Source organism: Aspergillus brasiliensis (genome assembly GCF_001889945.1).
Source record: "Aspergillus brasiliensis CBS 101740 unplaced genomic scaffold ASPBRscaffold_9, whole genome shotgun sequence".
Lineage (NCBI taxonomy): Eukaryota > Fungi > Ascomycota > Eurotiomycetes > Eurotiales > Aspergillaceae > Aspergillus > Aspergillus brasiliensis.
Genome location: NW_027137450.1, coordinates 1,198,369 through 1,225,561, shown reverse-complemented (window position 1 = coordinate 1,225,561; position 27,193 = coordinate 1,198,369). Strand labels below are relative to the sequence as shown.

The following is a 27,193-nucleotide window of genomic DNA, read 5'->3' as shown; positions in this document are numbered from 1 at the left end:
GCATCGAGCGTCTCGTCGTTTCCCAGTCGGCTCGCCCGAGTACCTACCCAGCTGACCCGCACGCACCAACAGCACGTACAGCAGGCCATCAGCTATCTCCACTCATGGGCCTTGCAACCGCCACACGCGTAAGCAAGTCTCTTCACTAATATCAGGCTATTAGTGCTGGACCTCGCTGAAAAGTGTGAAAATTCTTGCTAGGCTGTTAGTTTGGGCCACAGCAGCTGGATTTCTCTGTGGAGTACATAATATCAGAGACTAGAACTCTATTCTATCCTCGTCATTTTGAAAGGGGCATGATCTGTTATGTGAACATAGCATTATTGCGATTCGCCCCCTGAGGAGCTAATGCAGTCCTCTGATACTGTTGCCCGACTGTGCGATGGATCCGCCCCTTCCGGGATGTCGCCTCGACTAGGAGCAGTTTGGAGGCAAAGAAAACTTTGATACCTATAGCAGACCTTCTATACCTGTGAGTCTCGCCACTTCCTTGCCATAGATTGCCACAGAAGTCTCATAGTATCCTCTTCGCCATAGTGTGTACTCCGAACCTTTGTACGAACCCGGTCGATATCAAATGAAGATTAGCCACCATTCAGCAGACGCAGCGTCCATAATCACAACCTTACAATCATACTTCTGGAGGAAAACCCCCAATTCAGAATTGTTTTCATCGATGCAGAAAAGCATTTGAAATGTAATGATTCATCACTCGTTCTCACTGTCGATGACGGAAGGACTCGAAAGAGTCTTCTCATGGTCGAGCCAGACACCTCCCTATGACCACATTGATCGCACATCCCGAATTGTGATAAGTTCATAGATTTCAAGAGGGAATTTGGGATCGATGGCTGCTCAATTCGCAGTTAATGCCCGCGGAGTTTGCAGTCATAGAGTCTCGACGTCATGCGACGAGACCGCCTTCCCGTCGATGCAACTCACATTCCATTGTTTGGAGGGCGACTATCACCTTGTGTTACATACCCTACCATGGAACCCCTTGTGCGGCCCCATCTGTCATTCGGAATGCGGAAAGTGCTCATGCTTGAGCTTCGGACCGTACGGATGTCTCCGCAGCTGTCTTCTTCATTCTCTTCCCAACTACACACTGTAGGTGCTTACAACAGCTTTTGCTCAGTTTGATGCACAACATCGTATAAATCCATTCCGAATGAGATGTTGTCAATCAGTGTGTTAGACTAACACGTTCCCTTCAATGCTCTGCAACCAGAAATGAACGACAGACTGTACTTGCATGCAGCTGGCTGAAAAGACAAGCTTTCTCGGGAAGACTTCTGAACGATGGATCAACCCACAATCATGCCGAATGCGGAGTCTAATACCCTATATGACAGCTTACCAAACAAGGGATTTCCTTCTCCGGACAATGCATTCGAAGCTTCCCAGTACACGTTACTCTGGGTTATGCAACGTTGTGATGGTAGCCGCCCCACACACGGAGTCTTTGACGTAGACACAAAGTTTTAGCCCTCACATGGCAATACGATCAGTCAGAATATGCGGACTATTTACTGCTTGCTCCTTCCGATGGAGGAGGGTTTCCTTCTCTGTCTGGGCAAAACCGTCGCTTGGCCATTGGAGCTGTCGGAATTTCCGACGGTGACTTGAGTCAAGATGCTTTTGGAATCTTGCTGGACAGCTCTTGTCCACTTCTTTAGCTTCCAATCGTTTTTCGCCTCCCAGCAGTACCCACTTTCGTCTGATGGAAGTGTACAAAAACCACTCCCCCCTAATGGGGGACACAAATACGTACTTCCACCAGATAACGGACTCGAGTATCTACATCCACCGGAAGGGGAACTTGACGATGATCTTCTGGACATTCCTGACGAGGTCGATCGTCTCGATCCAGAAGGGCCGACTCTGAGATTTAAGCCTTTGGATACCACGACTGATGGCTTTGAGTGCGAGTATCCAGGGCTCGGTAATGACTTTGATCCACCATCCGAGAAGGACAGAACCGTTTGGCTCAAAAGCAAACATAGTCGTGAACAGGATATTTCGATCAAGACCAACTATGAGGATTATGCGCCTCGGGGGAAAGTTCGGCATGTAAGTGTTGAGGGGTCTCTAGTTCTAGCGAGACATAAAAGTAACACGACGGATAGGTCTCTGTCACTGTGAGGACTGATCCAAGTCAACCCAAATATCCTGATGGTCGCGACTATAGGCAGGGAAAGTACTTTGACTTGGAGTACCCCGGGCCACTTATCGGTAAAAACCTCCTATCGTAAATTTTTCATAGCATTGGCTGATGACCCATTGACAGAGGCCTGTTGGGGCGACACTGTCTGTAAGCATTACCTCTTCTCCACGCCCAGCCTCACATCATTAACCAGAGCCAGATGTTCACGTCACGAACAAGCTGCAAGAAAACGGGACGGCTATCCATATGCATGGGATCCGCATGTTGAACGACAGTCTTGCAGATGGCGTGCCAGGTGTCACTCAGTGCCCTATTGCCCCTGAGGAGACTCATACCTACAAATTTCGTGCGGTCCAGTATGGCACGACTTGGTATCATAGCCATTACAGTCTGCAGTACACGGATGGTCTCCTCGGGCCACTCACTATCTACGGGCCTGCATCTACCCCGCAATATGACGAAGTCATGAAACCCATCATGATAGCCGACCATAATAATCGGAGTGCTTTTGAGGATTGGACTTGGGGGGTGGTTGAGAAACATGTGCAGGGGCCAATCAAGATGGAAAGCATTATCATCAATGGTCATGGTAGGTACTCAGGAGACGACAAGTACTGCAGAATTTCTTGAAAGATGATAATAACCGATCACAGGTAGCTATATGGCCCAGCATCCGGACAACCGATACAAGACAAAAGTTAATCCAGTAAGCTGGCCTTCATTCAATCTGTTTGCCACTACATTAACAAGTGATACAGGGCAAGCGTATTCTTCTCCGGCTGATCAATGCATCCACGGATACGGCCTACATTTTCAGCATTGATGATCATGAACTGGAGATCATCGGGGCAGATTTGGTGCCAGTGAAGCCATACAAGAAAACGCATCTATATATTGGAATTGGTTCGCTTACTCCAAAAAAGACTACTCCAGCCTTATCTAATGATGAATAGGTCAGCGGTACCACGTCATATTGCAGACGAAGCCCCAAGACCAACATAGACCAAATTACTGGATTCGAACCGAGCCAGCCGAACATTGTCAGAATTTTGCTTTCCCGCAAAATGAGAGACAGGGTATCCTTGCATACGATGAAAAGTACCCGTATGATCCAACCTCGGGGAAGCATTTGTACAGCACAGTATGCCAGGATGAAGATCACGACAAACTGAAGCCGGTTTTCCAGATTGACGTGCCGAAACCGGAACCATCGCAGTTAAAGAAAGTCAAATTGCCGATCAAGGTGAAGAGGGATGACTTTAAGCTTCCGGCCGAGCCCGAGAACCACGTTGAAGAAGGACCTGAAATCGGAGTCTGGAAGGTCATGAGCGGTCCCGCCTGGGTGAACTACAAGGAGCCGACAGTGAAGTACATAAATCGAAGTGAAAGTGAATGGCCACCAACAGCGGCTTTGATGGAGGCCAACAAAATCAGAACCCAGAACAGTTCAACATGGGCCTACATCGTCATAGATGGGGGACATCAACCGACAGATCCAAATGTGCCCAAGGGAGAGGACATCATTCCCGCAGCGCACCCTGTATGTCCCTTATAGCTTGTTACTACTTCTTCTAGCGGACCCGGCTAACCAATTATTCTCGCATTCAGATGCATCTCCACGGCCATGACTTCGCGCTGCTGAAACAATCCTACGACGAACTTGATGACAAAATCTTTGACAGCGAAAATAAGACCCAGGAGTTTATCAAGACCTTCACCCTGACAAATCCGCCGCGTCGCGATGTTATCCTGCTTCCCCGGAATGGGTATGTTGTGCTTGCATTCAAGGTCGACAACCCTGGTCCCTGGCTACTGCACTGTCATATTGCCTGGCATGCATCTGGAGGCTTGGCGTTGCAGATCCTCGAAGACAAGCAACGGCTTGCTCGAGGCATTCACGGCGGTCCGGCCCGCAAGGCATTCCACCAGTTGCTCAACGGGTGCGCCAGTTGGAAGGAATGGTATGATAGTCGTGGGACGTCTCACCATCGCTTCCAGGATGACTCGGGAGTCTGAGTTATGCATTCATCGTCCGAAAGCTGCTTTCGAAGCATCCTTGTTCTGGATGGGTATCATGACAGTGGCGATGCACAAGTCGTTCTAATAAGGCAATATCTACCTATCACAAACCATCTAGTATCATGAAGAGGTTATTGCCGTCCAGGACCCAGGCTGACGGGGTAGTATCCGTGTACACCACAAGTCTATTATATGGACACCAGTGTGGACTAGACTAGTAGGGACAATTACTTTCCAGTCATATATAGCCACACCATTCATTCGTTGATATCGCTTCCTCTTCGCTCGTTCACTAGTGTCTGCACCAATCTAGAATTGTAGTATACCTCTTGTACGCACAATATTTCGACCGCACTCGCATCGCAAGTACTCTTGAATACACAAGATGCCTTATCCCCAAGGGGGCAAGCTCCATATAGAGTGATATGTCCTTCGCCAGTATAGAAGAATGATTACACACTGTCCTCACGGGAGTTCAAATTCGTGTTGGATATATATATAATCAGCAGTGTCTCTAAACATCCGTACAGAACTCACTGATAGTACTAGCGCACTTGATCAGTATTTCAAATACCAATCAATAATTGAAGCTACAGGAGATGTAAGATCAAATATACATAAAATAAATAATAAAAGGAACAAAAAAAAGAATACATACAACAGAAGGGATTCGCTGGTGGTCACCCACCCAACTACTAACCTCCCGGCGTGTGGCTTGAGTACGGCTGAGCGGACGGGAAGCCCTATTTTCCACACCCTGTGGTCGTATGTACTTATCCTTTAGCAGAACAGGGTTATATTGTGACTTAGCAACTAATAAAGACAAGAGTACTCCGTACATATAATCATAAAGTGATAAACGATGAACCTACCTTCTACTTTACACATCCCCCACATCCCCCGCCTCAACCATCGCATCCCTCACAATTTCCCTCTCTGCTCTGGCCCCCGCATCCCCAAACAACCCATCAATCTCCTCCAAGGTCTTCCCACTTGTCTCCGGCACCAACAGCACCGCCCACACCCCAGCCAACGTACACATCACGGCATAGAACACATACGTCCGATACCCGATATCGGATAACATCGACGGGGTCACCACACCGACAATAAAATCCGATAACCAGATCGTGCACGTCGCTAACGCGACGCCCTTCGAGCGAGACGCATTCGGAAACACCTCCGCCGGTAACGCCCACCCCAGTGGCGAATACGACACGCCGTAGACCATAATGAACACGAAGGCCATGGCGACGCAGGCCCAGCCTGCTGCGACGTGACCTGGCCAGTCATGTGAATACAACCCGGACAGAATGGCAATAATAATGTAAGATACAGCCATGCCAAACGCGCCATAGATAGCTAGCGCACGGCGTCCGACTCTCTCGATGATGAACGCGCATATTACCGCCGCCACGGCCTGAACGATATTGAACACTCCGGATAGGATGGTAGACATGCTATCTGTCTGTCCTAGAGATTCAAAAAGTGTCGGCGCGTAGTAAATGAAGGCATTGATCCCCGAGAACTGCTGGAAGAACCCCACGCCGCAGGCCACGGCGACGCGTTTCCAGGTCCCTCGGGAGAAGAGGTCCAGCCAGGAGACGAGCTCGAGTTTCAGGCCGGTGACTCCCGGGTGTCGGCGTTCCTGGACGAGACGTTGGTAGGTGACTTCGGAGACGATGGTGCGGAATTCGGCTTGGATGCGGGGGTCCGAGCGGGGGAGGCTGCGCAGCTTGGAGAGGCTCGAGAGACAGTCGTCTTGGCGGTCGACGAGGGCGAGCCAGCGTGGGGAGTAAGGGTAGAAGTGGATGCCGATGCCCAGGAGGGTGGCGGTCACCATTTGGAGGCCGAAGGGGAGCCGGAAGGAGGCTTCGCTGGCGATGAAGCGCGTTGCGTAGGTGATCCAGTAGGCGATGACGACGCCGAGGGTGATGGAGATGGATTCGAGGACGAGCAGGGTGCCGCGGAGTTCTGGGGGGGAGGTTTCGGAGATGTAGAGTGGTGCACCCTCCAAGGGGTAGTGGAATCAGCTATGTAGATAGGCTGGGGATATAAGGAAGGGGGGACGTACCATGGCTAAAGTGCCCACGCCAATACCGCCGATGAAGCGGCCAGCGACTAGCATGTCGTAGTTGACCGCTGCAGTCTGCAAGATCGCGCCGATATCGAAGATGACCACGACGACGGTGATTGCCCACTTTCGCGAGATGCGATCTGCGAGATAGGACATGAAGAGACAGCCGACAAAGGCACCCAGTAGCAACATTCCCGTCATGAGACCCTTTCCGAAGGCAGTCTCAGAACGAGGGTACACTGCATGGAACTGGTCCATCACGTTGATGATAGAAATCACCCCCATATCATACCCCATAGAGAACCCGCCCAGGGAGGCCAGGGTCGCCGACCCGAAGACATACCACGAACGGAAGAGGCCGCGGATGCCGCCCACTCCATAGGACAGATCGGTGGTCGAGTCGATGGCGCCAACGTGCTCATCATGCTCGGCAGTCGCGATGTCTTTCTTCAATTGGATTGATGATCGGTCGGCCTTGTCATTGTCTGCCATGATTGCAGGACACTAAGGTGCAGTGAATATGTTACTAGTAAAGGAGGTGTGGATCAGCTGAGGAGCAAGCAACCCACCGTCCCATACCCAGAAGGGAGTAGACATATTTATATCGGAGTCAATTGCCGATCCCATATAGGGTTATTGCTTGTCTGATGCATTTGCCGATAAGGTTGCTGCTGGGCCATGGGGGAAGAATGGGGGTATCTTTCCCAGTCGGGAGTGATGGACGTGCTTGAGATGTACCCCGGGTTTCCCCGCATTCAAATGCCCGGGACGAGCCGCCCCCGTCAATTGATTGGCTCAGGATGGGGTTGCATGACATCGTGTAGCCTCCTCTTTGGGGAATTAGTCTCACGAAGGCGGGAAATGATCCTGCTTTGGTCGAGGCGGGTAATCTTGCCCATTTCCTTGGGTCTGGCTGAGCTGATGAGGTCATCGTACAGATATTGTGCTCGTATTGGTTGATTATTGCGGCCATTTTATCCTACTCTGTGCCGTCAGGGCGGCTGTTGGGCGGGAATTTCTACTGGTTTGGGATTTTCTGTTCCTGTCATACTTTGTTTTAAATTTTTCGCGATGGATTTAAGATTATAGCAGCCTCTTTTTAAGAAAGAAACGGCAACGGTGAGTTCGTTCACATTCTCGTATGGGTGCCCACAGGGCAGTCTGTAGAGTTCGATGACGGTCTTCTGATCTGCTTGTATGTCTGTATGTTTTTGAGGGATCTTTTCTAAACAATTAAACCTATCTTGAACGCAGTACTCTTCGCGCAGTCGTATTAGAAGCTAGGATTGATTGGCCGCTCTACCTCGAGGTAGTCTGGGAACAGACAGAAAAGAGATAAGGGGAGGAAGAGGAGCAGGTTAGCAAAGCGGGAATAAACAAAAGCAAAGATGATACGAGCTGTGGAAAAGCAAATGCCGCGCGTACTGGAAACCCGCCCAGTGAGCAATGTCGGGCTATGGCAAGGCCAGTGTCGGTTTCGAACCAAGGTTTGCCTGAACTCTACATCTCCAACGCCAACTGAGTACTAGCCTACACCCATCTAGTCATCGATGACAATGGCATCAGAATAGACTATTCTGATAATTTCAATCTACCCCTATTTTGTATCAGCAACCTGTCAGACTAACTGCATGCGGTGTAGCCTGCGTGATCTTCTCCTAGCTTGGTGACACGTGACTAATTAATCCTTAGGCACACAGCCACTCACGTGGCAGGATCCTTTATCGCCTCATCATGAAACAGTCATCGCTGCCATTTCAATATTCCTTTCCCATTGATCTCAGCTATTCTCAGTCCTGTCGCTAACATGCTCTCTAAGCATTGTAAGATTGGTTAACCTCTCTGATAATGCTGACAATATGCGTGTTCCCCCCTCCACCCATGTGAGGGACACGGTAATTGGACCCCTGAGATCAAGGCGCGGGTGCAAAACCTGCAGGTAGGTGCTTCCGTCTATATCCCGGCGAGCAGATTTATACTTATCATCTCCAGAGCTCGGAGAGTCAAGTGTGGAGAGGAAAAGCCAAGCTGCCTTCGATGCAGCAAGACAGGCCGTAAATGCGAATATGATGGCCCGAAGTTGGGCACATTTTCCTCCACTCCTGCCACGCTTTCCATCCTCGACAGACCCCTGTCTTCGGCACCAAATACGGTGTGGAAGGAGCGTCGCGCATTTGCCTACTACTTCCAACACATCGCCCTGTTCATCGGTGGGGGTCTAGAGGTCGACTTTTGGAGTACCATCGTGCCGCAGATTTGCCGCAGTGAGCCCGCCGTGTGGGACGCCATTGTCTCTCTGAGTACATTGTTTGAAAGCCCTGAGCCATGTCCGGACATAGCCTTTCTACGCCAGAGAGACGTTCTTGTCCTCAATCAGTACCACCGAGACGCCATCAGCTGGTATTCCCGCGCAGTGTCCCAAGTCCGTCAGCGACTGGAGCGCGGTGACGGGGACATCCTGGTCGGATTGGTGAGCTGTATGCTCTTCATGTGCATTGAAGGTTTTCAGGGCGGTGCAGAACAAGCTACGCTGCTTTACTGTCAAGGCGTGCAACTGATCCTCACTCTACGTGCTAAGATCGCTTCCGGGGTCGTGTCGCAATCCAAAGCTGCATGGTTGGAAGATACCATTGTTCCGATATTCATGCGTCTGGGGGCAACAGCGCTCAACTTTTCCGAGGTTCCGGTCGCCGCTCTATTACCCGACGGGCATACATTGACACAGGGGTTTACCTCCCTCAAATCCGCTCGCGAAGCCATCGTTCTGTTACTTACCGAAACTCAGCTCTTTCAGCGTGTTTGCCTACCATATTTTTTGAAGCCTGAAGGCTTTCGGCTCCCTCCCGAGGTATTCAGTCAACGCCTCGCTCTATTCGGTAGATTGAAGGCGTGGCACGCTGCGTACTCGGACATGATGGAAACCTTGCACATGAAAGACTCTTTGTCGCCACAGCAGCTTAGCACGGGCGCTCTTCTTCTCACCTATCACGAGATGCTTTATGTAATGATCGGAACGTCCACGAGTCAGTTAGAGACCGCAACCGACGCATACCTTCCGCAATTTCAGAACATAGTGGATAAGTCTAGGATTGCGCTGGGTGCTTCGGCTCGATCAGACGGATCCCAACCTCCGCTTACGCTCGAACTCGGGATTTCGATGCCCTTGTGGTTCACCAGTCTCAGGTGTCGAGAACCCAAGCTTCGACGGACCGCATTAAGTCTAGCAGGGCAAGCAGCTCCGGTGCAGGCATTCTACAAGATGGTAACGGGAGCAAGGTGGTCGCATACCATAATAACAATCGAAGAAGCGTGCGCGGTGGCTATGAAGTCATCGGAAGGACAGCCGGAGTCGACAAATCAACTCCATCATTCACAATGTCAAGATTTCAGTAACAGCATCTTCGATTCGGATCTTGGAAGCCAACCCAGCACCCCAGGACTGGAATTTGTCTCAAGCCCATATTCGGTAGATTCGGATGTGGACGCCGTAAGAGCAGTCGCAGAACTCGTCCCAGAGGAGGCACGCATCAGACCAATAGTTCTCTTCCGCGCTCAGGACGGCTTTCCTCCAGGGACGTCGGAGGAAGAGATTGCAAGATGGAGCCCATATCGTGACCAAAGCTTTCTACACTATTTGCGAAATGAGCGTGATCCGATCAGTGGTGCTTGGAAGATAGTCCATGGATTCACTCCAATCGATTACTGATCATGATATGCAAACTTATGTCTACGACGATGATAGAACACCACATACCCAATAGACGCTTCAGAATACCATACTTTTTCCGCGATGATCATCGGATCGATCATCTGTGTCATCGATAGCTTCCTACAGATCCTCTCACTCCAATGACTGCATTCTGGGTTATTCTCAGTGAATAATTCCATAGATGTTTTATGTTCAGTACGTCCACACCTAGTAACTGCTACGAAACTTCTACGGAGACCAAGCAGTCTCTGCATTGGTCTCGCCATTGATTCTCGCCTCGGCCTGGATGTAAATAACAAGCAGCCCATCAATAGGTTTGCTTTACTGAAGGCTAAAAGCCAACTAAGCCTATCAAGTTGATGCATAAGTGGGCTCGGGTGGGTATGCCTTTATTTCCGCCACCCCACAGTCCCACACAACATTCTGGCGCACGGTGCACGAAATTATCGCATCCAACTCCACTCGTCCCCGCCCATCCTCGCATTGCACTTGAGTATTTAGTAAAGGGTTGAACCAGCTCCACCCTGCATATAGAGTATTATAATGTACATAATGCGGACACAACGGACGACAAGATCAAATAGCTAATGACGGTTCAACAGATCAGCTTTTTGGGTCTTCAAGTTCTTCCTCATCCCCAACCTCATGCCGTGGTGTTGTTTATAGCAGCACATATTCAAGACCCGACCTTTCTCCTCTTTTTATGCAACAGCGCTGCTCTTGTCGACAAAGTGAATACAGATCAGTTAAGTCTCGCGCGTATGAATGTCACTTACAATGCTACCACTTTCGAAGGCGTGATGGCAACTCGCACGATCTAAGTATGTTACGCACCTAGACATCTTAGAAGTACTACTTACTTCTGTCCCCTAGGGAAATATCGAGTATTACCTGTGTCTCAACGTCTGTACCACACATCCCGTCAACTGACTCCTTACAACCTGACAGCAGGAGGCCCAATATGGTTTGGATCTATGGTGGTGATACCCCAGGCTCGGAGGCCGACTCCACCTGTGATAGAGCCAGTCTTGCGTCTCGCTCTAATACAACACAGCATTCAGTACATTGTTAGATTGTTTAAGCTTATCCTCGAACACGATATAACTCTTTCCAATATGGTTTCAAGTACATACGACCACAGGGTGTGGAAAACAGGGCTTCCCGTCCGCTCAGCCGTACTTAAGCCACACGCCGGGAGGTTAGTAGTTGGGTGGGTGACCACCAGCGAATCCCTTCTGTTGTATGTTTTTATTTTATTATCTTGTTTGTAGCTTTTATTTTATATCTGAGAGCGACACATATCTTTCGCTCTTCTATTGCTTCTTCGTCGTTGATAGGGTCGTGGATAAACCCCATCCGCTGATCATGACCATAACCTTGACTCAACTAACTTGTTTCATGCGTTCAAATCAGAAATGTCACATATGCAATGAATATGATACATATTGGAGAAAGGCAATATATATATGTGACAACCACAACATCAGTGCCAGTTTTGCGATAACCCTTCAGCTCTTGATGTGCTGTGTCTAGCCAAGCAAGGGTCACTGTTCCATTTGGATCCATAGCATATGCCATTGACAACTGTAGCATCTGTAGCAACTAATCTGCACTGCGATTGTCAATATTACCCATATAATCCAGCTTCTTGATACAATGTATGATCATCCACTTGAGAGACAATTCTACTACTCCTAAAATACTGGCACACTACCAATGTTACCCCTCCCAGCCAACCAACCACCACCACCCTATCCTACCCAACAGTCACCAGCTAATAGCTAACTAGACAATGGAAAGATGAATAATATCTGATGCAATATCCGCGTAACAAGCACCAGCGATGATTGGCACCCACATGTTCGGGGGCGTCACCCGCACCGTGTCCCCCAATAACACCCATTCAAGTATCGCCACAACCACGGTTCACCTTCCCCGCTCCCTTCCATCCACTCTTCCCCCCCACGATGTCATAACCCAGTAGCCGGGGATATAAATCGCCTCCAACCCGTCTATTCATCAGCTTACTCTTATCCCAAAGGATACATCAATATCATCAATCCATCATCAAGAACAAACAAACAAAGAGAACAAACACAATGACCAGCGAACGCAGACCCTCCGGCGCATACCACCTCAGGGGCCAAGACATCGTCGAACGCGTCGACGACCTCGGCTCCACCGGCCGATGGGACGAGCTGAGAAGTCGAGCTCATCAGGCTTCGATGGGTGAATCGCAGCAGGGCCAGCAGCAGCCGCAGCAGCAGAAGTCTAAGGCGGCGCCTGATAGGTCGCAGTCGTTTAGACCGTATGATCCTAATCAAAGTGGGTTTCCCCCCACATATCTATACACGGGATCAGAGAGAAAAGGGTATAATGGAGCTGATATATGGCTATAGGAACCGAACAAAGTGACGATCTCCTGCCGGATGAGTAGTTTGTCCGCGGTGTTTCTTTCAGCGGTGGTGGGAGTGTATTGTTGTTTGTATCCGGGATGGGTGTATGCGAGGGGGTTGATGAAGTGGGTTACTTGTTGTAAAATCTAATCTATGGAATATTGTAGTTATGAGGGGTAAGGGGTAGATTGTCTGGGCTATATGGCATGAATAATGACTCTCGTTTGGATAGTTAATGAACCTTTGATTGTGGTCATGGTTTCGGATGATGTTTATGCTTCTTAAGCTATTAAGTTTTCCATTTCTTCAAGATTAGTCAGTGTGGCCGAGTGGTTAAGGCGATAGACTAGAAATCTATTGGGTTCGCCCGCACAGGTTCGAGTCCTGTCGCTGACGTTTTTTTCTTTTTCCTTTGCTCACATGTATGAATTCGGAGGGATCTTCTTTTTGGCATTTACATGTCTTTCTAGGGTCTAATTTGAATGTATAGCATTTTAATCATTATTTGCATCATTTGCAATGTTGATTGTAGGAGTTCAGTGGAAGAATTATGCCACGCATGATTCTTCTTCACCTCCCGAGAGACACACCAAGAATATATATATCACCAGACCACCTCCCCCCTCAATTCGCATCACTTCCCTCCTTACTATCCCTCTGCTTCACCCTCTCCGACTCAAACGCCAATCCCGCCCGTTCTCGCAACACCCCATACATGGACGACGAATCCAACGCGCGTCCCGTTTCCTCCGAATACCCCCGCGCCGCGCGGAGATGCTCCAAAACCACCCGCGCAACGGGCAAATCCGTCCCCGCGGCCTCGGCACAACTCACCCCCAACGAGACATCTTTAATAGCCAAATTGACATCCGCCCACGGTCGCTGACCACGTTCAGGCATATAATGCCCTCCCGTCATCCTCTTCGACATGGACGTCAGCAGCGGACCGTACTGCTCTTCCAGTAAACCCTCGAGAACATCACACCCGAGACCGGACTTTTCCGCTAATACCTGAGCCTCGGCGACGAGTTCCATCATGCCGCCGATGAGGAAGTTCCTACCAATTAATCAGATTATCCCTTCGATGATTTGAATGGGTAGGATGGTTAGAGTGGGTAGACCTACCCCGTACACTTCAACAACGTCGCCCTCGTCACATCCCTCCCCAACCTCATCACCTTCCTCCCCATAACACCCACAATATACGGCTCTACCCGCTGCACGGCGTCATCCGGACCCGCAACCGCGAACAATAGTTTGCCTTCTTGCGCGACAGGCGTGGCCCCCAACACCGGTGACGCGAGGTAGCTTGCCCCATACTCTTCGAGTCGTCCCTGTGCCCAGGCAGATGTATCCGGATGGACGGTCGTTGTATCGACGATGAGTTTCTGGCGCAGTTGCTCTGGGTCGACTGTCACGATGGTGTCGATGATAGAGCGAACAGCAGTGTCATCGCTCACGGCGATGAAGCAGATGTCGATGTTGGCGATGAGGTCGGGGATGCTAGAGTGCTGCACGCCGCCGATGTCTTGGACGGGCTGGCCACGAGATCCGGTTCGGTTATAGAATTGCAGGGATGGGGCGGTGATTTGCGAGAGGTGAGTTTGGAGGTTTAGGGCCATGGCTTGGCCCATTGAGCCGAGACCTGGAAAAATTAGTGAAGGGTTTGTGGTGAGGGTAAGGGAGGCTTACCGATCCATCCGAATCGGGGGTGGGTGTTGCTGGTAGAAGAGTCCATTGTTGAACATAGATTGTTTGACGGTGGAAGTGATGGGTTGAGAATTATGGGAGTAATGGTATATTTGAACTGCTGGATAGTCCAGCTTACGTCAGATTCGATGTCCTAGCTAGCTAGCTAGCTAGCTACCTACAAGCTTTCTGTTATCGGTTGTCATGAGTCATTTGAATGGCCTAGAGCGTGGACTCTGACATTAGAGCTGACGGGCATGGAGCTAAGATTGGCGTGTTATTCGCCCGAAAGGCCGGGGCCACCAAATCGCGGGGTGAAATCTGAGATACTTGCAGTGAGTTTAATAGCACGATGCAACTTTAGCATTTGAGTGTAACTCAAGAAATATACTAACAAGCTAAGAAGGAGACATCAATTACTGAAAGGGTTGAGCGCAGCCTATAGTAATGTCCAATTGTGATGATCTCATAGCTCCGGCGGAAGCTCGTCATCTCCATCATTAAGCTTAACTTTAACGCAAGGGATAACGCATAGTATCGTAGCAGAAAACGTGTCCATCCAGCTTTCTCATCCACATCTGCAGACCGCTACACTCGGTAGTCAAACGTCCACACAAAGGCCACGATCTCAGAGATCAAAGCCCGAGCATGCATCCACGGGCCAATAACACAGCTACCTTGACCATCATGTGAGATCGGAGATGCATGTCTAGCGTCAAATACCAACGTCGGGTGATTATGCTCGCACGATAAGGTTTCCACGTCAGCATTCAGCTCTCGTCTCTCGCCAAGTAGCCGCTTATATGCGAGATGAGATCGTGTCCTGCACTATGATTATCCCTACCACTATGTATCTCTAAAAAGTTCATAAACATTGAATCAGAGGGAAATGGTGTGCCGACAAAGCATCTGCTGAGCTGTATTTATGCCTGACGAGAACACACTTGACTAGTGGAGAGTCGAGACCAGAGCATATCTCTCTCCTTTGTGTCCTCATTGAAACTATGCTCCTTTGAGGAAACAACTAGGAGCTAACCAGCACGCCCATCACTTTCCGACCGTAAATCTAGCATCCCATCTTATCAGCAATCCCATCCTAGCACCCTAGCATCTTGTCCACTCGACTACCTCTTGACATCAAATCAAGAACAAGCCCCATTAACACACTGCAACCCGCCACCAGACGGCACAGGACAGTTCCTAATCTTGGTCCAGAACGCCTCAGTCTCGCCGCCCTGACCATCCACCATCGGAGCCACGGTGACCTGACACTCCAACTGAGACAGAAATTAGCGTGACGAATCAAAGGTCAGAGGTATCGCACGTACCAAGTGTCCTCCGTTGCACTCGCATGCTTTGGCACCCCAGGTGTTGCAGAATGTGCCGGGGATTCCACAGCCGTGGGCGTGATTCATGAAGAGGGTGATGGCGAAGGAGAGGAGAATGAGGGTGGGTTTCATGGTTATCTTCTTATGAGGGAGAAGTTGAGATTGAGTAAATAAGGGGTTTAAGTTGTGAAGAGATGTGTGTTGATTATGGTAGTATAATTGTGCTTCGTAGATGCGAAATAGCAGTCTATCTTCTATATTGAGATATCACACTGGAAAGGTAGTAACACCTAATCCGGGGACTTAGAACTAGAATATAACCTCGCTTTTCGGTAGAGAATTCAGTGGATAATGCATTGTTTCACTCCATGACTCCTACACAACATGTGTTTAGTATACTCCTACTATGCCAGTGAATACTCCACCCTTCACTCCGGGAAAATCTTTACCAACCAACATAGAATAGCCCAGCCAAAACATCCAAAAATGACCTATAATTAAGCTTTATTAGTATTATTTCGAATATTGGTAGTACCAACCATCGGATCCAACCCCGTACAAGCCGCACCACACGCCACAGCTATGCTTCCCCTGGTTCATTCTGGCCAGCCAGCAGGCGACAGCTTTTCGCCACTAATCAATCCCCGAAAGGATCGAGAATATCCCGTGTGAAACCCGATCAGCTTGTATCAAGAGCAGGGAAGTGTCCCGCAAATCAGTATTCAGTGATACCCGTGGGTAAGGTAGTATACTAATGCGGGAAAGAGAAGCGAATTGAGTTATTCCACATAAGGTTGAATTATTACTCGGTCGCAGGTGAAATGGAGGAATACTCAGGTGTATGATTGTAAATCAAATCTTGGTTGGCGGATAGTTAATGCATACGTGCAGATTGAATGTTTATTTGTCAATAGTATCACCCCTCTATTCATCTGTTTACTTAACCTGGGATGACTTTTCATAATAAATTGTTCCCATCTTTGATCCTCTTTCTCATATTTACTAAGAGAGATGCTGTTTCTTCGATATGATGCCCTTGATTTATTGGCTAAATTATCTGAAAGTAAATACATTATGTTGATCATAAATGTCAGAGATATCCGAGACGAAAGAAAGCAGTGAACGACTGAAAAGAGGAAAAAGAAAAGTGCAGTATGTTAAGAAATTAATAATTGTGGAGTCGAGGCGAAAAATTCAAGAGGCAAGGTATGTAAGAAAAATCTGCTGGCATCGTGACATGGCCTGAAATTCAGCTGTGGCAGATCACTTCATGTCTTCAGTCACGTCAAAGTCGTTCATCGGTTCATCCGCCCTGGTATAACTCATGGGCATGTGTGGATAGCTGACCGGATCATAGGTGACAAGGCTATTCATCACGTCGTGAGAGTATGCTAATGGATCATTCGCAGCGATCGCGTTGAAACCGGAATTAAAGGCCGGATACACCAAGCTTGATGGGAACGGCGGACCGAGTCCACTGCTCCAGAGACCATCAGAACCGATATGATCGTCTGAAGGCAGTTCAGGCATTTGCATGAAGGTCTCTACGGCTTGACTAATAGCTAAGTCGGGAGACAACAAGCCCATGAGGTCGGTATTGCTGTTGAAAGAAAAGGCACTCGAGGGCTTGGACGGTTCAGCAACAGATGCTTTGACCTCGGTGTCCTTGACCGATTCCTGTGATTTGGAGGGTGCATCGCCAGCCTTCTCTGCAGAGGGACGTCGGTACTTGAGGGTCACAACCTTATGCTGTGCTGGTCCCACGTCATTGGGATATTCGAGGAATTTCGCGCCGGGAACCAATAGGTCATTGGAACTGGCCACACTGCGGTTATCCTCTTCGTCACTCTCACTCTGTTCAGACTCGGAAGAGCTCTCCACAACTTTGGTCGCCGACTTTCTTCTTTTCTGCAGCCTCCGTGATCTCGAAGATCTTCCCTGGATCCAGTCTTCGTCTGAAGACACGTCCTGACGTTGAGGTCTACTGCGGGACCCAGAGATAGTGTTCCTACTTCGGCTGGATTTCTGCTTGGGTTCGTCGTCTTCGACGCTCTTCGCGGGTGTTCCTTCAGAAGTCTTGGATGTAGCAGTAGCACCACGTCGAAGAGGAGGGGGAACAGCCTTGTCTGCAGAGACTCGACGACTGCGCAGCTTGGCAAGATGCTGCACTATCGCGCCCTCCGTCACATTATGGCCCATGGTATTAGCCACATCGGCCCAGGGAATCTTGATCGATTTGGTATTACAAACGGATTGGACTGTCAACAGAAGAAGCTCGTTCAGGTTTTCTATACTTGTTAGCTGTCGATCAACAAATATAGCTACGAAATAGCGCTGAAGCAGAGAGATATACCGTCCCAGCGGACCAGGGTCCGTTTCTTCGGTCTATTTGTGACCTTCCTAGGGGTACTCATCTTGCCATGCAAGGAATGAAGTCTCCAGCTGTTTGTGAATCAGGCTTTCGATGAAGGGATCTTAGTCAGTTCTGACTTTGAATTGCGAAGTCTGTGAAGAAGATTGTGAGTTGATGTGAAGTGAGATAAGGATGAAGTGAAGAGTTTCATTCTACTTACTTTGATTCGCAGCTGCTGCTGGTCGCTGTACAGATAGTCGACGGCCTATCAGGCAGCCTCATGCACTGCTACCACGAAAGTGAGCCTTATCTGACTTTGCTGTACCGTGAAGCTGGCTACTGGAGATAAAGGAATACCAAGTGAGATGAAAGAGACGCGTAGTTGTAAACACTGAGCAGTGAACTCGCGTGAATAGTTCCTGGAGCAGGTGAGCCAATAAGCGCGGTTTAGTGCTAGTGATGATGTTAAGCGAGGCGCTAGATTGCGACAGTGATCAAATGTGTCAAACATATTTGCTGTCTGCATAGATGCGAATGTATGCTATTGCTGAGAACTGTGCTTGGTGAAGATGTGCACACCAGGCCGCTGTTGAGCATCATTGTCTAATGCGGGAAGTCATACTTTCACAGGCTGAATAGCACACCTCTGTAGAATTCTACGGAATCGTGACTATTCCTTGCTTAAGCAAAATTAATAAATAGAGGGAGTTCTAACTGCCCCTTTACAAGGACTCAGACATGCCACCAGTGTTCATCCTTCTACAGACAACGCATTATAGTGGAGCTGTGGACATGCTCCATACTCATGCATGTTGCTTCCCTATCTTTGGATTTTCAAGTTCACCACTAGAAGCATACTTACACAGAAGACGCATATTCAAATATTACAAGTATCAGAATCGCAAAGTTACACTGGCATCTGCTAAAATAACCTCAAACAGCGAGGGACAGTAGAACATGCTATAATATTTCCGCTCCGCCTACTATCAGAGTACTATACACCCAAACACAACCCCAACTACTACAATCACAGCTAATACATTCCTAAAATCTAGCATCTCCCTCCACCGTCCACGACACAACTCCAACCTCCACACCAACAGCCACCCATGCCCTCCTCACCATCTCACCAGCCTCAACCCCAAACACCACCTCCGCAATATCCACCGTGACACACGCAAACCTCTCAAAGCTACAATTCGGCTCAACTCTCGGATCCAACAACGCGCGATACCACACCACGGCAGCTCTCTCCCAACTCCTTCCCCCAAACCCCAGCGCACAAAGATAAAACGCATGACTCGGGATACCCGAATTGCAATGCACCCCACCATTATCCTCCTCCGTATACACAAACCCCCTCATATGAGACGGCTGCCCATCCCTCCCAAAAACCGGATCATCGTACGCCGTCCCCGGCGCCTTCAACGACCTCAATGCCATCATTCCCATCTCCCCAGCACCAGTATTATTACCAGCACCCTTCTTCCCCTTCGGCCAAACACAAACCCCCCTCCCAACCATCCAATCCGCCTCCTCGACCCCCTGCCCCCTCCACCACTGCGCAACCACACAAGCAAACACATCCGAAATACTCTCACTCAACGCCCCCGACTGTCCCTCGTACAACAACCCCGCCGTATGATCCGTCACGCCATGCATCAGCTCATGCACGACCACATCCAAACTCTTGGGAAACCCAGCGAAATACACCCCGTCTCCATCGCCGAAGATGATTTCCTGTCCGTTCCAGAACGCGTTGTCGAGGTGCTTGTCGTAGTGGAGACACCCGATGAGACGGAGGTTATCGTTGTCGATGGATCGTCGACCTAGGACGGAGGAGAGAAAGCGCAGGAAGATCCCGAAGCTGTTGTATACGTAGTTGACGGTGTCGTCTTGGGTGGTTGGGCCGGAGGAGGATTCGGTGCGGACGAGGAGGCCCGGTAGGCCGCGCTTGTTGCGGCAGTCGTAGATGTCGCGGGCTTGGGCGTGTGGTGTGAAGGAGATGCTTGGGGAGGTGGAGGAGGAGGAGAGGCGCGCGTGGTGGATTTCGTTGGTTACGGTGAGGGTGCGGATGGCGGCGCGTCGGGCTTTGGAGGGGGCGCTGTGGGAGGTGCTGATGTGTTGGAGGAGTTGGGGTTGGATGAAGGCGCAGTGATGGGGGTGGTTTGGGGTGGTTGTATGGGAGGACATGGTGATAGCTTGATTATTAGAAAGGAGCAAGGGAAAGAGGGAATCAATGGAGAGATAGGAATTGGAGCTGCTCTCCCTTCCTACTTGCAGTATAATATAAGGTATTATCTACCAAGAAAAAGATATATCCAGCCTAGACAAATAATTCATATATCCCAATCACACGTGCTAAACAAGATACCAAGCACAGCCATCATCACGAGTGATTTGTAAAACACCTCAAACAAGGTCAGGATACTCGTGTTGACATCGACCATGGGATTAGGTATGGTCAATGCGGCCTGACTAATGTTAACACCAGGTCTGAAGGCAGGTCTGGGTTCATGCCATGGTTTGTCGTAGCGGCAGTCTTCCATAAGCAACTGGAACTCGCCACTGCTACTATTTCCAGTAAGCAGATAGTTGGGTTGCATTCCAGTCCTGCGTTCGGTAGTTCTAGAATCGATGGCAATCAAGCCATGATATCGCATCAGTAGCTTTGATAAGCGTGTGTCGATTGCTATTAGAGTAATTTGAGCCGAATTGCACCATCATTTGACGTACAGTATTGCAATAGCTTACTGAATTGTTTCAAGTAACTGATAGTATGAAATTCGCTCAAGTGGCTTGCAAAGAAAGTTATGTACAGTACCAGCGACCTCGAAGATAGCCATAATGAAAAATGCAGAACGTGGGAATACACATTTCGTACCAGCTCGATTACATACACCTTTATGCTCTAAATTAAGCACGATGTTACAAGCTCCTCCCGAACAATCCCCCATTGGTGTGGTGGTGGTGGTGGTGGCGCCATGCATAGAACCAAGTCCACTGGCGTCCGAAACTGCATGCATCGCACTGATTGTAGCAGGTCATGCAGCTCTGTCACTTCGAGGCGAGTGCGTCAAGGTAGATAACCTCCGCTTGAGCAGACGATATTCATCGAACGAGTTGGAATACTCCTCGAGAGCATTCCTCGCCTTTTTATCCATAGTCGTATCATCCATGCCAAGCTGATGGTCTTCAGTATGATGGTAGCATGGAAGGCACGACACGGTGTGATCCTTGAAGCTATCTTCAGAGTCACACTCTGGTTTGGTGTGGTAGGTCCAGTGGATATTGGCTTCGGTACGATCCGATGGAGCGAGAAAGCTCGAGGCGTTGAGATCCGAGATGTAAGGGGTGTTCTGGCAGAGAGTAGGGCTTCCGGCCAGAGAGAAGGAGAGAGGTTCTTGACCGCGGCCAATCAGGCCTAGAGATTTTCCAAGGGACCAAGGCATGTTTGATTGATAGAAGAGGTGAGTGTGTGAGAGGATGCAGGTGTTTTGCTCGATACCTGCGTGCTTCAAATACTTCTGTCTGTCTACGACCTGGGGCATTCCACGCGACAAAATTCTGATAGGGATCCTCTACGAGATAGGGCGGGGCTGATAACCGCAGGCGGAAACGAGAAAAGGCCGAGCATTTTTCCTTCATAGACATCACGAGTTTCAGGAAGACATGGTATGCTAGGCTGGTCAACGGTAGCGAAGCAGTCGATATGGTGGTTCATGGCTGCGGAGGATGGGCTGGGCTCATTAGGGAAGGAGATCGGGGAATCCCATATCGCTCATCGACAGGTCTAGATTCCCCACTCAACTGCAGGGTCCAGCTGTCGCCACGGATCGAGGAGATGGCAGCCGAGAGCATACATAATTCAGGACATTAGGTGCCAGGAGTTAAGATTCTGAATGTTCTGGCGTAGTATGTGGCATCCGGGGTGGTGATTGGACGGCTGATTGATCCGGCCACTGATTGAAGTTGTGGTTGGCTGGGAGACTTCAACAGCCCCGGACGCGTCCCTGGAGATAGGCAGATGTCACCCCATGGTTGCACTTCCTCCTTCCATGCTCGGCCTCGTCGGTTCTGGTGGCGCCCGGCTGTCATGTCCACCATTCTCCATATCGGTAACTCGGCTCTCCCGGGCGGCTGGGCCACTGCAACTCCTCTCGCTGCGCGCCATGTTTCGAGCTCTCCGCAACCGGGGAGCTATCCCAAATAGACCTTCTGTGGATGCTGGGTCGCCAATCACGCTCGATATCATCTTCACGCGTCTGGATTAGCCCGTGTTCTGAGTGGAGACATTGCAGTATGACATGTAGAGCTCCTTATCAGTGTGGGCCTGATACTGTGCTCGAAGTGTCGATAGAGTCGACCCGATTCTTGCCGACTAGATAGGTGGTGAGGGCGGCATTCTTGTGCACCCTATATTAGGTGTTCAGTCACCCTCGTGCCTGTCCTTGCAAGCAGGAACATTTCAACGAACAATATTTGACTTCTACTAACATCGCCACCCCCCATCTCCTCCTAATCTCATTTCCTATTTCCTCCGCCTAAGGCCTTTGGGCTACCATGTCCCGACCGAAAGTTGTGCGCGATGATCTCATGATTGAGGAGGACGCCAAAGTCAATGTTGACTATCTCGCACATTCTTGGACCTACGAGGAGATGTGGGCGACCAGAAAACATGTCCGTCAAATAAACCAGCACAGTCTCGTCCGATGTCGATTCGAAAATGCTCTTTGGCGAGCATGGTTGGCTTCGACTCGACAGACCATTCGTATGCCAGCCGCGTTTATCTCTTGGTAAGATTGTCCAAATTCATATCACCCGATCGTGACGTCTGACCCAAGCAGGGACAAAGATAGCGACATCACCTGGCTATACGGCCCCCTCAAGTCCAGCAGAAGCCCCAGTCCAACCCCAAGCGAGACCCCCTCGACACAAGCCCCCAGAAAGCCGTCTCTGAAGCGAAAGCCCAGCATATGGGAAATCCCAGAAAATCCCTCGACGACATCAAACGACTCTACAGATGGGAAGTCTCTGCTTGGTCGGTTCTGGAACATAACCATCCATTCAGTCCCTAGTGTAAGCTGATACCCCTCACTTACTTTCTTGATCCATTCTGATCTGTTTTCTTGGGATAGATAATTCTCAGCTCGCGCCAAAACTGGAACAAGCGACAGAAATGCCGCGTCCGATTCGAAGAAGAGGTGCAGCAATGCCAGTACACCCGCGACGGCGGCAACACACTATCCCAATACAGCTACAACTACAACTATCCATTTTTCTTAGAGGAGGCGGGGCTATATGAGAGCCATCACGTTCAGCAGACTATCGAGCCTTTACCATCGACGTATCTCACTGGCTACGAGGCGTTTCAACCAGTTGACTCGGGCCAGTACTATCCGCTTTCGAATTTCCTAGACGAGCTGGAGTATGTCTCTATCTTTGTTCATTGGCCTGCCGTCCCGCCGCGGGTTTCTTAATTATCTAGGAGTGTGCTGACAGCTGAATTGCTAGTCAGGCCATATGAGTTTGTCCTTGACGGGATGTATTGTGAGTAGAGTAGAGGATGAGTATACCTAGATCTTTTGGTGGGTTGATCATTGTAAAACGGGGCCCTGTACACATATAATTGAGTGGTTATATAATTGGTTATTGCTTGCTAGGGGTGTTAATTTAGCGTTTTGAAGTCTCTTTTGCGTTCATGCCTTCGTTCATATTTTCTCTTTATCTTCTCATTCCCATCGGATAGAAAGACTATGGAATGCTGGGTCCTGACATATGTGAGGTATTATCGAACATTCTTCGGCGTTTTGGTTAATTATAGCATCACGCATGCCACGTCTGATAGAGAAACAATATCTATAAATATTTATATAAAAATATGTGGCTTTTGAGATACCCCTCGAATGTTATCATGCCAATTCTACCGCATCGTGCTGGCTCTGTCCGGAAGCTCAGACACCGGCAAATCGACCTCATGAGATACACTCGACTTCAAGGCCTCCACATCCGCCATCCCTGGCAGCTCCGTCACTACTCCATCATGCATCTCAGGGACGTGAGACCCCTGCGCCAATTCTGCGGGGGGTTTCTTGGCATACTCGATCTCATCCGACTCCTTCGTAGGGACCAAGATCCTCCTCTCCTGCCTCATCCGACTTAGGCCGAAAGAAGACCGCCGCAATGACAAAAGCCGCACCAACCACAGCGCCAGCAACAGCACCATACGAAATGCCACTTCCATCTTTCCTTTCCGTATCACCTGCCGCGAAATTGCCATTACCCGTACTATTCCCCGATGTAGAAATATTCGGCGCAAGCAGCTTTCCGGCGAATATATTCGCGGCATTCCAAGTATTCTTTCCAACGATGAATCTTTGTTATACGAAGTAAAGCCCCAGTCGGAACCACAGACAAGTCAGTCTAGTTACTCGCATTGCTCGGCTACCGCCACGGCAGTATCTGTGCCAGGAGCGGAACAATCCGACCGGCGAAATCCGGGATAAGGTTGGCCGCCACACTGATGCAAGGCACAGCGTTAGGAATCCTTTGAAGGGGGGTAGTAAGATGATAGCTTGGACTTGCTTGGCGGTGCCTAGACTGGCACTGGCACTGCTATAGCCCACTATTATTATGATGTCGTCGATGAAGAATGTGTCTAGTCCTTCGGTTTGTGTCATCTAGACGTTAGACTTGGTCTGTTGCTGTCAGCCACCAATCGCCATCCTATCAAAGGATGTACTAGTAGATAATGGTTATGAACGTACCGATCATACATATACGCCGCGCCACTCAAATAAAACTCATAGGCTAAACTCCACCTCGCTGTATCCACAGCCTGACAAGTCGATGCATTACTAGTATTCACCGTCGTATTGGAAACCAGTTCATACAGCGACCAAACCGTGGTATTCATCATCCTGTTCTTCCTACTCCACGACCATGGCACTCGCCGCATACTGCGCATACGTCCCCTGATCGTCATCAACTCCCTCACTGGCATACGCCACTCTGAAGAGAAGCTGGACATAAGCCCCGTTACTGCGCTATTGAACCAATCGACTCCGTCCCATGCGTCTGACTCTCATCATACAATCAATCCCCCACCATTACATATCAATCCCTGACTAACAACCAAATTTCATCGTATACGCGACCTTCTTCGCCCAAACAAAGCCAACCACTGACGAATTCGTTAAACACCCCGGGAAATCTGCCTCCGAGGCAGTCATGGCTGCCAGACCCTAGATGGCGAAGTCGCTGGTCAGGATGCTGAGTTCCTCCCATTCGCCGCGGAAGATGCTCTCGGGGTGGTTGTGCATGCGCGAGATGATGAAGTCGTTGTAGGTTGTGTTGCTGGTTGCGGTTTAGTAGGGTCTTAGCCTCCCACATCCCAGGTAGATTAATCTAGTAGGTAAGGCTCTTCGCTCAACGACACCATCTTGTTGCTCCATACATCAATCGCTGTTCCTCATGAATTGATCCGATCCACATGGGCAGTAGAAATTAGATATAGAACCCCTGATTGGTGGGATCGTCTACTGAACAGAAGGAGGACTGGCGACGATCCTTCGCGCGCGAAATGGAATTAGCGTTGTGGGTCAATGAAAGAAAGAGAAGATTGGCAGGCTTGAGCTTTCGGCTGCGGCTCAGCTACTGTTTAGTAGCTGTTAGTTGTGGGGTGTGCTCTTCGGCTCAGGTAATGGTAGTAACACTTGGCATATATGTACAGAATGTAATTTGCACAGTCTAATTTGCTGTTATGGCCTTTCTTCTTCAAGCAGCAAAGGTCATGTAAATCTCTAAACTGAAGTTCTGGGTCAAATATAGCTGTTTCTCTCTTGGGCCCGTTTTGACCTGGTCAATAACCTTGTAATTATCTCTAGTTACCTTCACGAAGCTAAAATCTGATAATGACATAAATCAAGTCACGTTACTAAAACATAGCATTCAAGCTGCTATCAACGGGTATAAACCTCCAAACCCACCCCAATAAAGAAACCAGTCTGTCGTACAACAGACCAAGAATAGAAGCTATAATACAAAATAACGAACATCAACTTCAGAAATCGTACAGACACATCAACAATGACACATTCACATCAAACACAACAATCCCATCCCCACGATCACCCCCCAAACACCCTCAACACCTAATCTCCCCGCCCCCGATGTCCCTGTCGCTTTGCTCCCCGACCCCGTCGCCGTTGCATTCACTCCATAACTCTCCGTCCCACTAACAGCCTCCGAAAGCTGCACATGCAAATCAAACGGCTTAGTCGCCACAGCGACATCTTCCGTCGTAATCGAACTAAAATACACATCCCCGGCGGAATTGACATAAACATAGGCAGCCTGGAAGAACGGTCTTCCCAGGACGACCCTATCACCGGATACTTCGCACCTTTCCTTGGGAACCAGCTCGCCCCAAACCGGGATATCAAATACCGGGTACGACTCACTATCCGGATTAAAGACGATGGAAAGATTCCGTCCACACCACGAGTCATCCGGCACGGAGAGGAACTCGGAACTAAAGTCCAGCATGGCGGGAAGGGATTTACTCGTCTCCTGCACGCTGGTACCGCCGAACGGGTATTCGGCGTCCTCACTGCTGGTGGTTTCGTTGGGGGTGGTGTAGAGTTGGAGTATGACGGCGCTGATGTCTAGCATGCCTGTATCGATGAAGCTGGTGTTACCGGCACTGGTTTCAGGGGTGGTTTGCCAGTGCGCTTCGTCGTAGATGCGGTTGGAGTCGTAGTTGCCTCCCAACACGAGGGAGCCGTTCCATTTGTCTTGGAGGCCGAGGTTGAGGCCAACGGGGAGGGAGGGGATGGTTGTGGAGTTGGTTTTGTTTGCCGTGGAGGTGATGTTTAGGTCTGTGTCTTGGGAGAGAAGGAGGGTGTTGCTGAAGGCGATCTCGAGGTTGAAGTTTCCGGTCTTTTCGCCGGGTGATGCGGCTGAAACGAACGTTGCTGTTGTTGATGATGACGCCTTTTCTGTCGCCGTTGCGGTTGGTTTGGCGGTGGTGGTAGGCGTTCCAAATGCGATTGGGAGGATCCCAGCCAGGTTATTGTTGTATTCGATTTGTGCGCCCCAGGCAGCGCCGGTAGGAGCGCTGGCCGGTCCGGTCAAGGGGATGACCCAGGCATTGTCGGCGGGGTCATTGGCGGTAGTGATGGGGATGCCGCTGGCATCGATGAGGGAGACGGTTTCAACGGGCGCAGACGTGGTTTGGGGATTGGAAGCAACAGTGAGGTCGGCGGAGGCAAAGGGGGAGGAAATCAGCGCGAGGAGGAAGCCGGTCAGAAGCGATTGCGAGGAAAAGGAACGTGATGCCATGATGTTGTTGCCCACGGCGAGACAGTGAACTGTTTGGGAGATAAAAAAAAGAGCGAGAGACTGACCCCAATAGAAACAGAAGAACAGAAGAACGTGAGAAACTTCAAACGCAG

The 27,193-nt window shown here is 49.7% G+C and overlaps 12 protein-coding genes and 1 non-coding gene across 13 annotated transcripts, besides 2 other annotated features; 5 read left to right on the top strand and 8 right to left on the bottom strand.

Moving 5' to 3' along the window:
- Nucleotides 1-1,635: 1,635 nt before the first annotated feature.
- On the top strand, nucleotides 1,636-4,183 carry ASPBRDRAFT_197903 (uncharacterized protein; the record flags this gene model as incomplete). Its single annotated transcript, XM_067621148.1, has 8 exons — nucleotides 1,636-2,073; nucleotides 2,130-2,235; nucleotides 2,291-2,314; nucleotides 2,367-2,756; nucleotides 2,821-2,873; nucleotides 2,926-3,070; nucleotides 3,121-3,707; nucleotides 3,776-4,183. The coding sequence occupies 8 exons, from the start codon at nucleotides 1,636-1,638 to the stop codon at nucleotides 4,181-4,183; spliced, it is 2,151 nt and encodes a 716-aa protein (XP_067477458.1).
- A 768-nt stretch (nucleotides 4,184-4,951) lies between these two features.
- On the bottom strand, nucleotides 4,952-6,934 carry ASPBRDRAFT_208843 (sugar porter family MFS transporter). Its single transcript, XM_067621846.1, has 2 exons — nucleotides 6,261-6,934; nucleotides 4,952-6,197 (listed from the first exon to the last, which is right to left on the bottom strand). Exons 1-2 carry the CDS (start codon nucleotides 6,753-6,755, stop codon nucleotides 5,067-5,069), a joined length of 1,626 nt encoding a protein of 541 aa, XP_067477457.1. The 5' UTR covers nucleotides 6,756-6,934; the 3' UTR covers nucleotides 4,952-5,066.
- Nucleotides 6,935-8,122: 1,188 nt separating this feature from the next.
- ASPBRDRAFT_56913 (uncharacterized protein) lies at nucleotides 8,123-9,969 on the top strand (the record flags this gene model as incomplete). Its single annotated transcript, XM_067627652.1, has 2 exons — nucleotides 8,123-8,202; nucleotides 8,256-9,969. The coding sequence occupies 2 exons, from the start codon at nucleotides 8,123-8,125 to the stop codon at nucleotides 9,967-9,969; spliced, it is 1,794 nt and encodes a 597-aa protein (XP_067477456.1).
- Nucleotides 9,970-10,675: 706 nt separating this feature from the next.
- Nucleotides 10,676-10,793: a sequence feature (Protein overlapping with rRNA (ASPBRDRAFT_652258, OJJ70207.1) was converted to a misc_feature.).
- Nucleotides 10,794-10,845: 52 nt separating this feature from the next.
- Nucleotides 10,846-11,243: a sequence feature (Protein overlapping with rRNA (ASPBRDRAFT_652258, OJJ70207.1) was converted to a misc_feature.).
- Nucleotides 11,244-11,669: 426 nt separating this feature from the next.
- On the top strand, nucleotides 11,670-12,635 carry ASPBRDRAFT_76756 (uncharacterized protein). The gene is made up of 2 exons (XM_067629331.1): nucleotides 11,670-12,297; nucleotides 12,372-12,635. Exons 1-2 carry the CDS (start codon nucleotides 12,072-12,074, stop codon nucleotides 12,407-12,409), a joined length of 264 nt encoding a protein of 87 aa, XP_067477455.1. The 5' UTR covers nucleotides 11,670-12,071; the 3' UTR covers nucleotides 12,410-12,635.
- Nucleotides 12,636-12,683: 48 nt separating this feature from the next.
- Nucleotides 12,684-12,764, top strand: ASPBRDRAFT_t199. The gene has a single exon. It is a non-coding gene; the product is annotated as a tRNA-Ser (tRNA).
- Nucleotides 12,765-12,801: 37 nt separating this feature from the next.
- Nucleotides 12,802-14,179, bottom strand: ASPBRDRAFT_45500 (NAD(P)-dependent oxidoreductase). The gene is made up of 2 exons (XM_067625424.1): nucleotides 13,494-14,179; nucleotides 12,802-13,425 (listed from the first exon to the last, which is right to left on the bottom strand). The coding sequence occupies exons 1-2, from the start codon at nucleotides 13,988-13,990 to the stop codon at nucleotides 12,993-12,995; spliced, it is 930 nt and encodes a 309-aa protein (XP_067477454.1). The 5' UTR covers nucleotides 13,991-14,179; the 3' UTR covers nucleotides 12,802-12,992.
- A 1,020-nt stretch (nucleotides 14,180-15,199) lies between these two features.
- Nucleotides 15,200-15,517, bottom strand: ASPBRDRAFT_56910 (uncharacterized protein; the record flags this gene model as incomplete). The annotated part of the gene is made up of 2 exons (XM_067627651.1): nucleotides 15,200-15,334; nucleotides 15,386-15,517. 2 exons carry the CDS (start codon nucleotides 15,515-15,517, stop codon nucleotides 15,200-15,202), a joined length of 267 nt encoding a protein of 88 aa, XP_067477453.1.
- Nucleotides 15,518-16,648: 1,131 nt separating this feature from the next.
- Nucleotides 16,649-17,799, bottom strand: ASPBRDRAFT_130200 (uncharacterized protein; the record flags this gene model as incomplete). Its single annotated transcript, XM_067618210.1, has 2 exons — nucleotides 16,649-17,673; nucleotides 17,739-17,799. 2 exons carry the CDS (start codon nucleotides 17,797-17,799, stop codon nucleotides 16,649-16,651), a joined length of 1,086 nt encoding a protein of 361 aa, XP_067477452.1.
- Nucleotides 17,800-18,641: 842 nt separating this feature from the next.
- ASPBRDRAFT_45495 (M4 family metallopeptidase) lies at nucleotides 18,642-20,051 on the bottom strand. Its single transcript, XM_067625423.1, has one exon. The coding sequence runs from the start codon at nucleotides 19,929-19,931 to the stop codon at nucleotides 18,783-18,785; it is 1,149 nt and encodes a 382-aa protein (XP_067477451.1). The 5' UTR covers nucleotides 19,932-20,051; the 3' UTR covers nucleotides 18,642-18,782.
- A 454-nt stretch (nucleotides 20,052-20,505) lies between these two features.
- ASPBRDRAFT_45494 (uncharacterized protein) lies at nucleotides 20,506-21,221 on the bottom strand. Its single transcript, XM_067625422.1, has one exon. The coding sequence runs from the start codon at nucleotides 21,188-21,190 to the stop codon at nucleotides 20,783-20,785; it is 408 nt and encodes a 135-aa protein (XP_067477450.1). The 5' UTR covers nucleotides 21,191-21,221; the 3' UTR covers nucleotides 20,506-20,782.
- A 1,080-nt stretch (nucleotides 21,222-22,301) lies between these two features.
- On the top strand, nucleotides 22,302-23,218 carry ASPBRDRAFT_130164 (uncharacterized protein; the record flags this gene model as incomplete). Its single annotated transcript, XM_067618206.1, has 3 exons — nucleotides 22,302-22,534; nucleotides 22,586-22,817; nucleotides 22,877-23,218. 3 exons carry the CDS (start codon nucleotides 22,302-22,304, stop codon nucleotides 23,216-23,218), a joined length of 807 nt encoding a protein of 268 aa, XP_067477449.1.
- Nucleotides 23,219-23,419: 201 nt separating this feature from the next.
- Nucleotides 23,420-23,982, bottom strand: ASPBRDRAFT_678922 (uncharacterized protein; the record flags this gene model as incomplete). Its single annotated transcript, XM_067628975.1, has 1 exon — nucleotides 23,420-23,982. One exon carries the CDS (start codon nucleotides 23,980-23,982, stop codon nucleotides 23,662-23,664), a length of 321 nt encoding a protein of 106 aa, XP_067477448.1. The 3' UTR covers nucleotides 23,420-23,661.
- Nucleotides 23,983-25,835: 1,853 nt separating this feature from the next.
- ASPBRDRAFT_32071 (uncharacterized protein) lies at nucleotides 25,836-27,080 on the bottom strand (the record flags this gene model as incomplete). The annotated part of the gene is made up of 1 exon (XM_067622978.1): nucleotides 25,836-27,080. The coding sequence occupies one exon, from the start codon at nucleotides 27,078-27,080 to the stop codon at nucleotides 25,836-25,838; it is 1,245 nt and encodes a 414-aa protein (XP_067477447.1).
- Nucleotides 27,081-27,193: the final 113 nt, after the last annotated feature.

Coding starts and splice junctions, on each gene's coding strand:
- ASPBRDRAFT_208843 (XM_067621846.1), bottom strand. CDS start 6,755: ATGGCAGACAATGACAAGGCCGACCGATCATCAATCCAATTGAAGAAA. Junction 6,198..6,260: donor GCGTGGGCACTTTAGCCATG/GTACGTCCCCCC, acceptor TACCCCTTGGAG/GGTGCACCACTCTACATCTC.
- ASPBRDRAFT_45500 (XM_067625424.1), bottom strand. CDS start 13,990: ATGGCCCTAAACCTCCAAACTCACCTCTCGCAAATCACCGCCCCATCC. Junction 13,426..13,493: donor ACGTTGTTGAAGTGTACGGG/GTAGGTCTACCC, acceptor ATTAATTGGTAG/GAACTTCCTCATCGGCGGCA.
- ASPBRDRAFT_45494 (XM_067625422.1), bottom strand. CDS start 21,190: ATGCCTTGGTCCCTTGGAAAATCTCTAGGCCTGATTGGCCGCGGTCAA.
- ASPBRDRAFT_76756 (XM_067629331.1), top strand. CDS start 12,072: ATGACCAGCGAACGCAGACCCTCCGGCGCATACCACCTCAGGGGCCAA. Junction 12,298..12,371: donor ACCGTATGATCCTAATCAAA/GTGGGTTTCCCC, acceptor ATATGGCTATAG/GAACCGAACAAAGTGACGAT.
- ASPBRDRAFT_45495 (XM_067625423.1), bottom strand. CDS start 19,931: ATGTCCTCCCATACAACCACCCCAAACCACCCCCATCACTGCGCCTTC.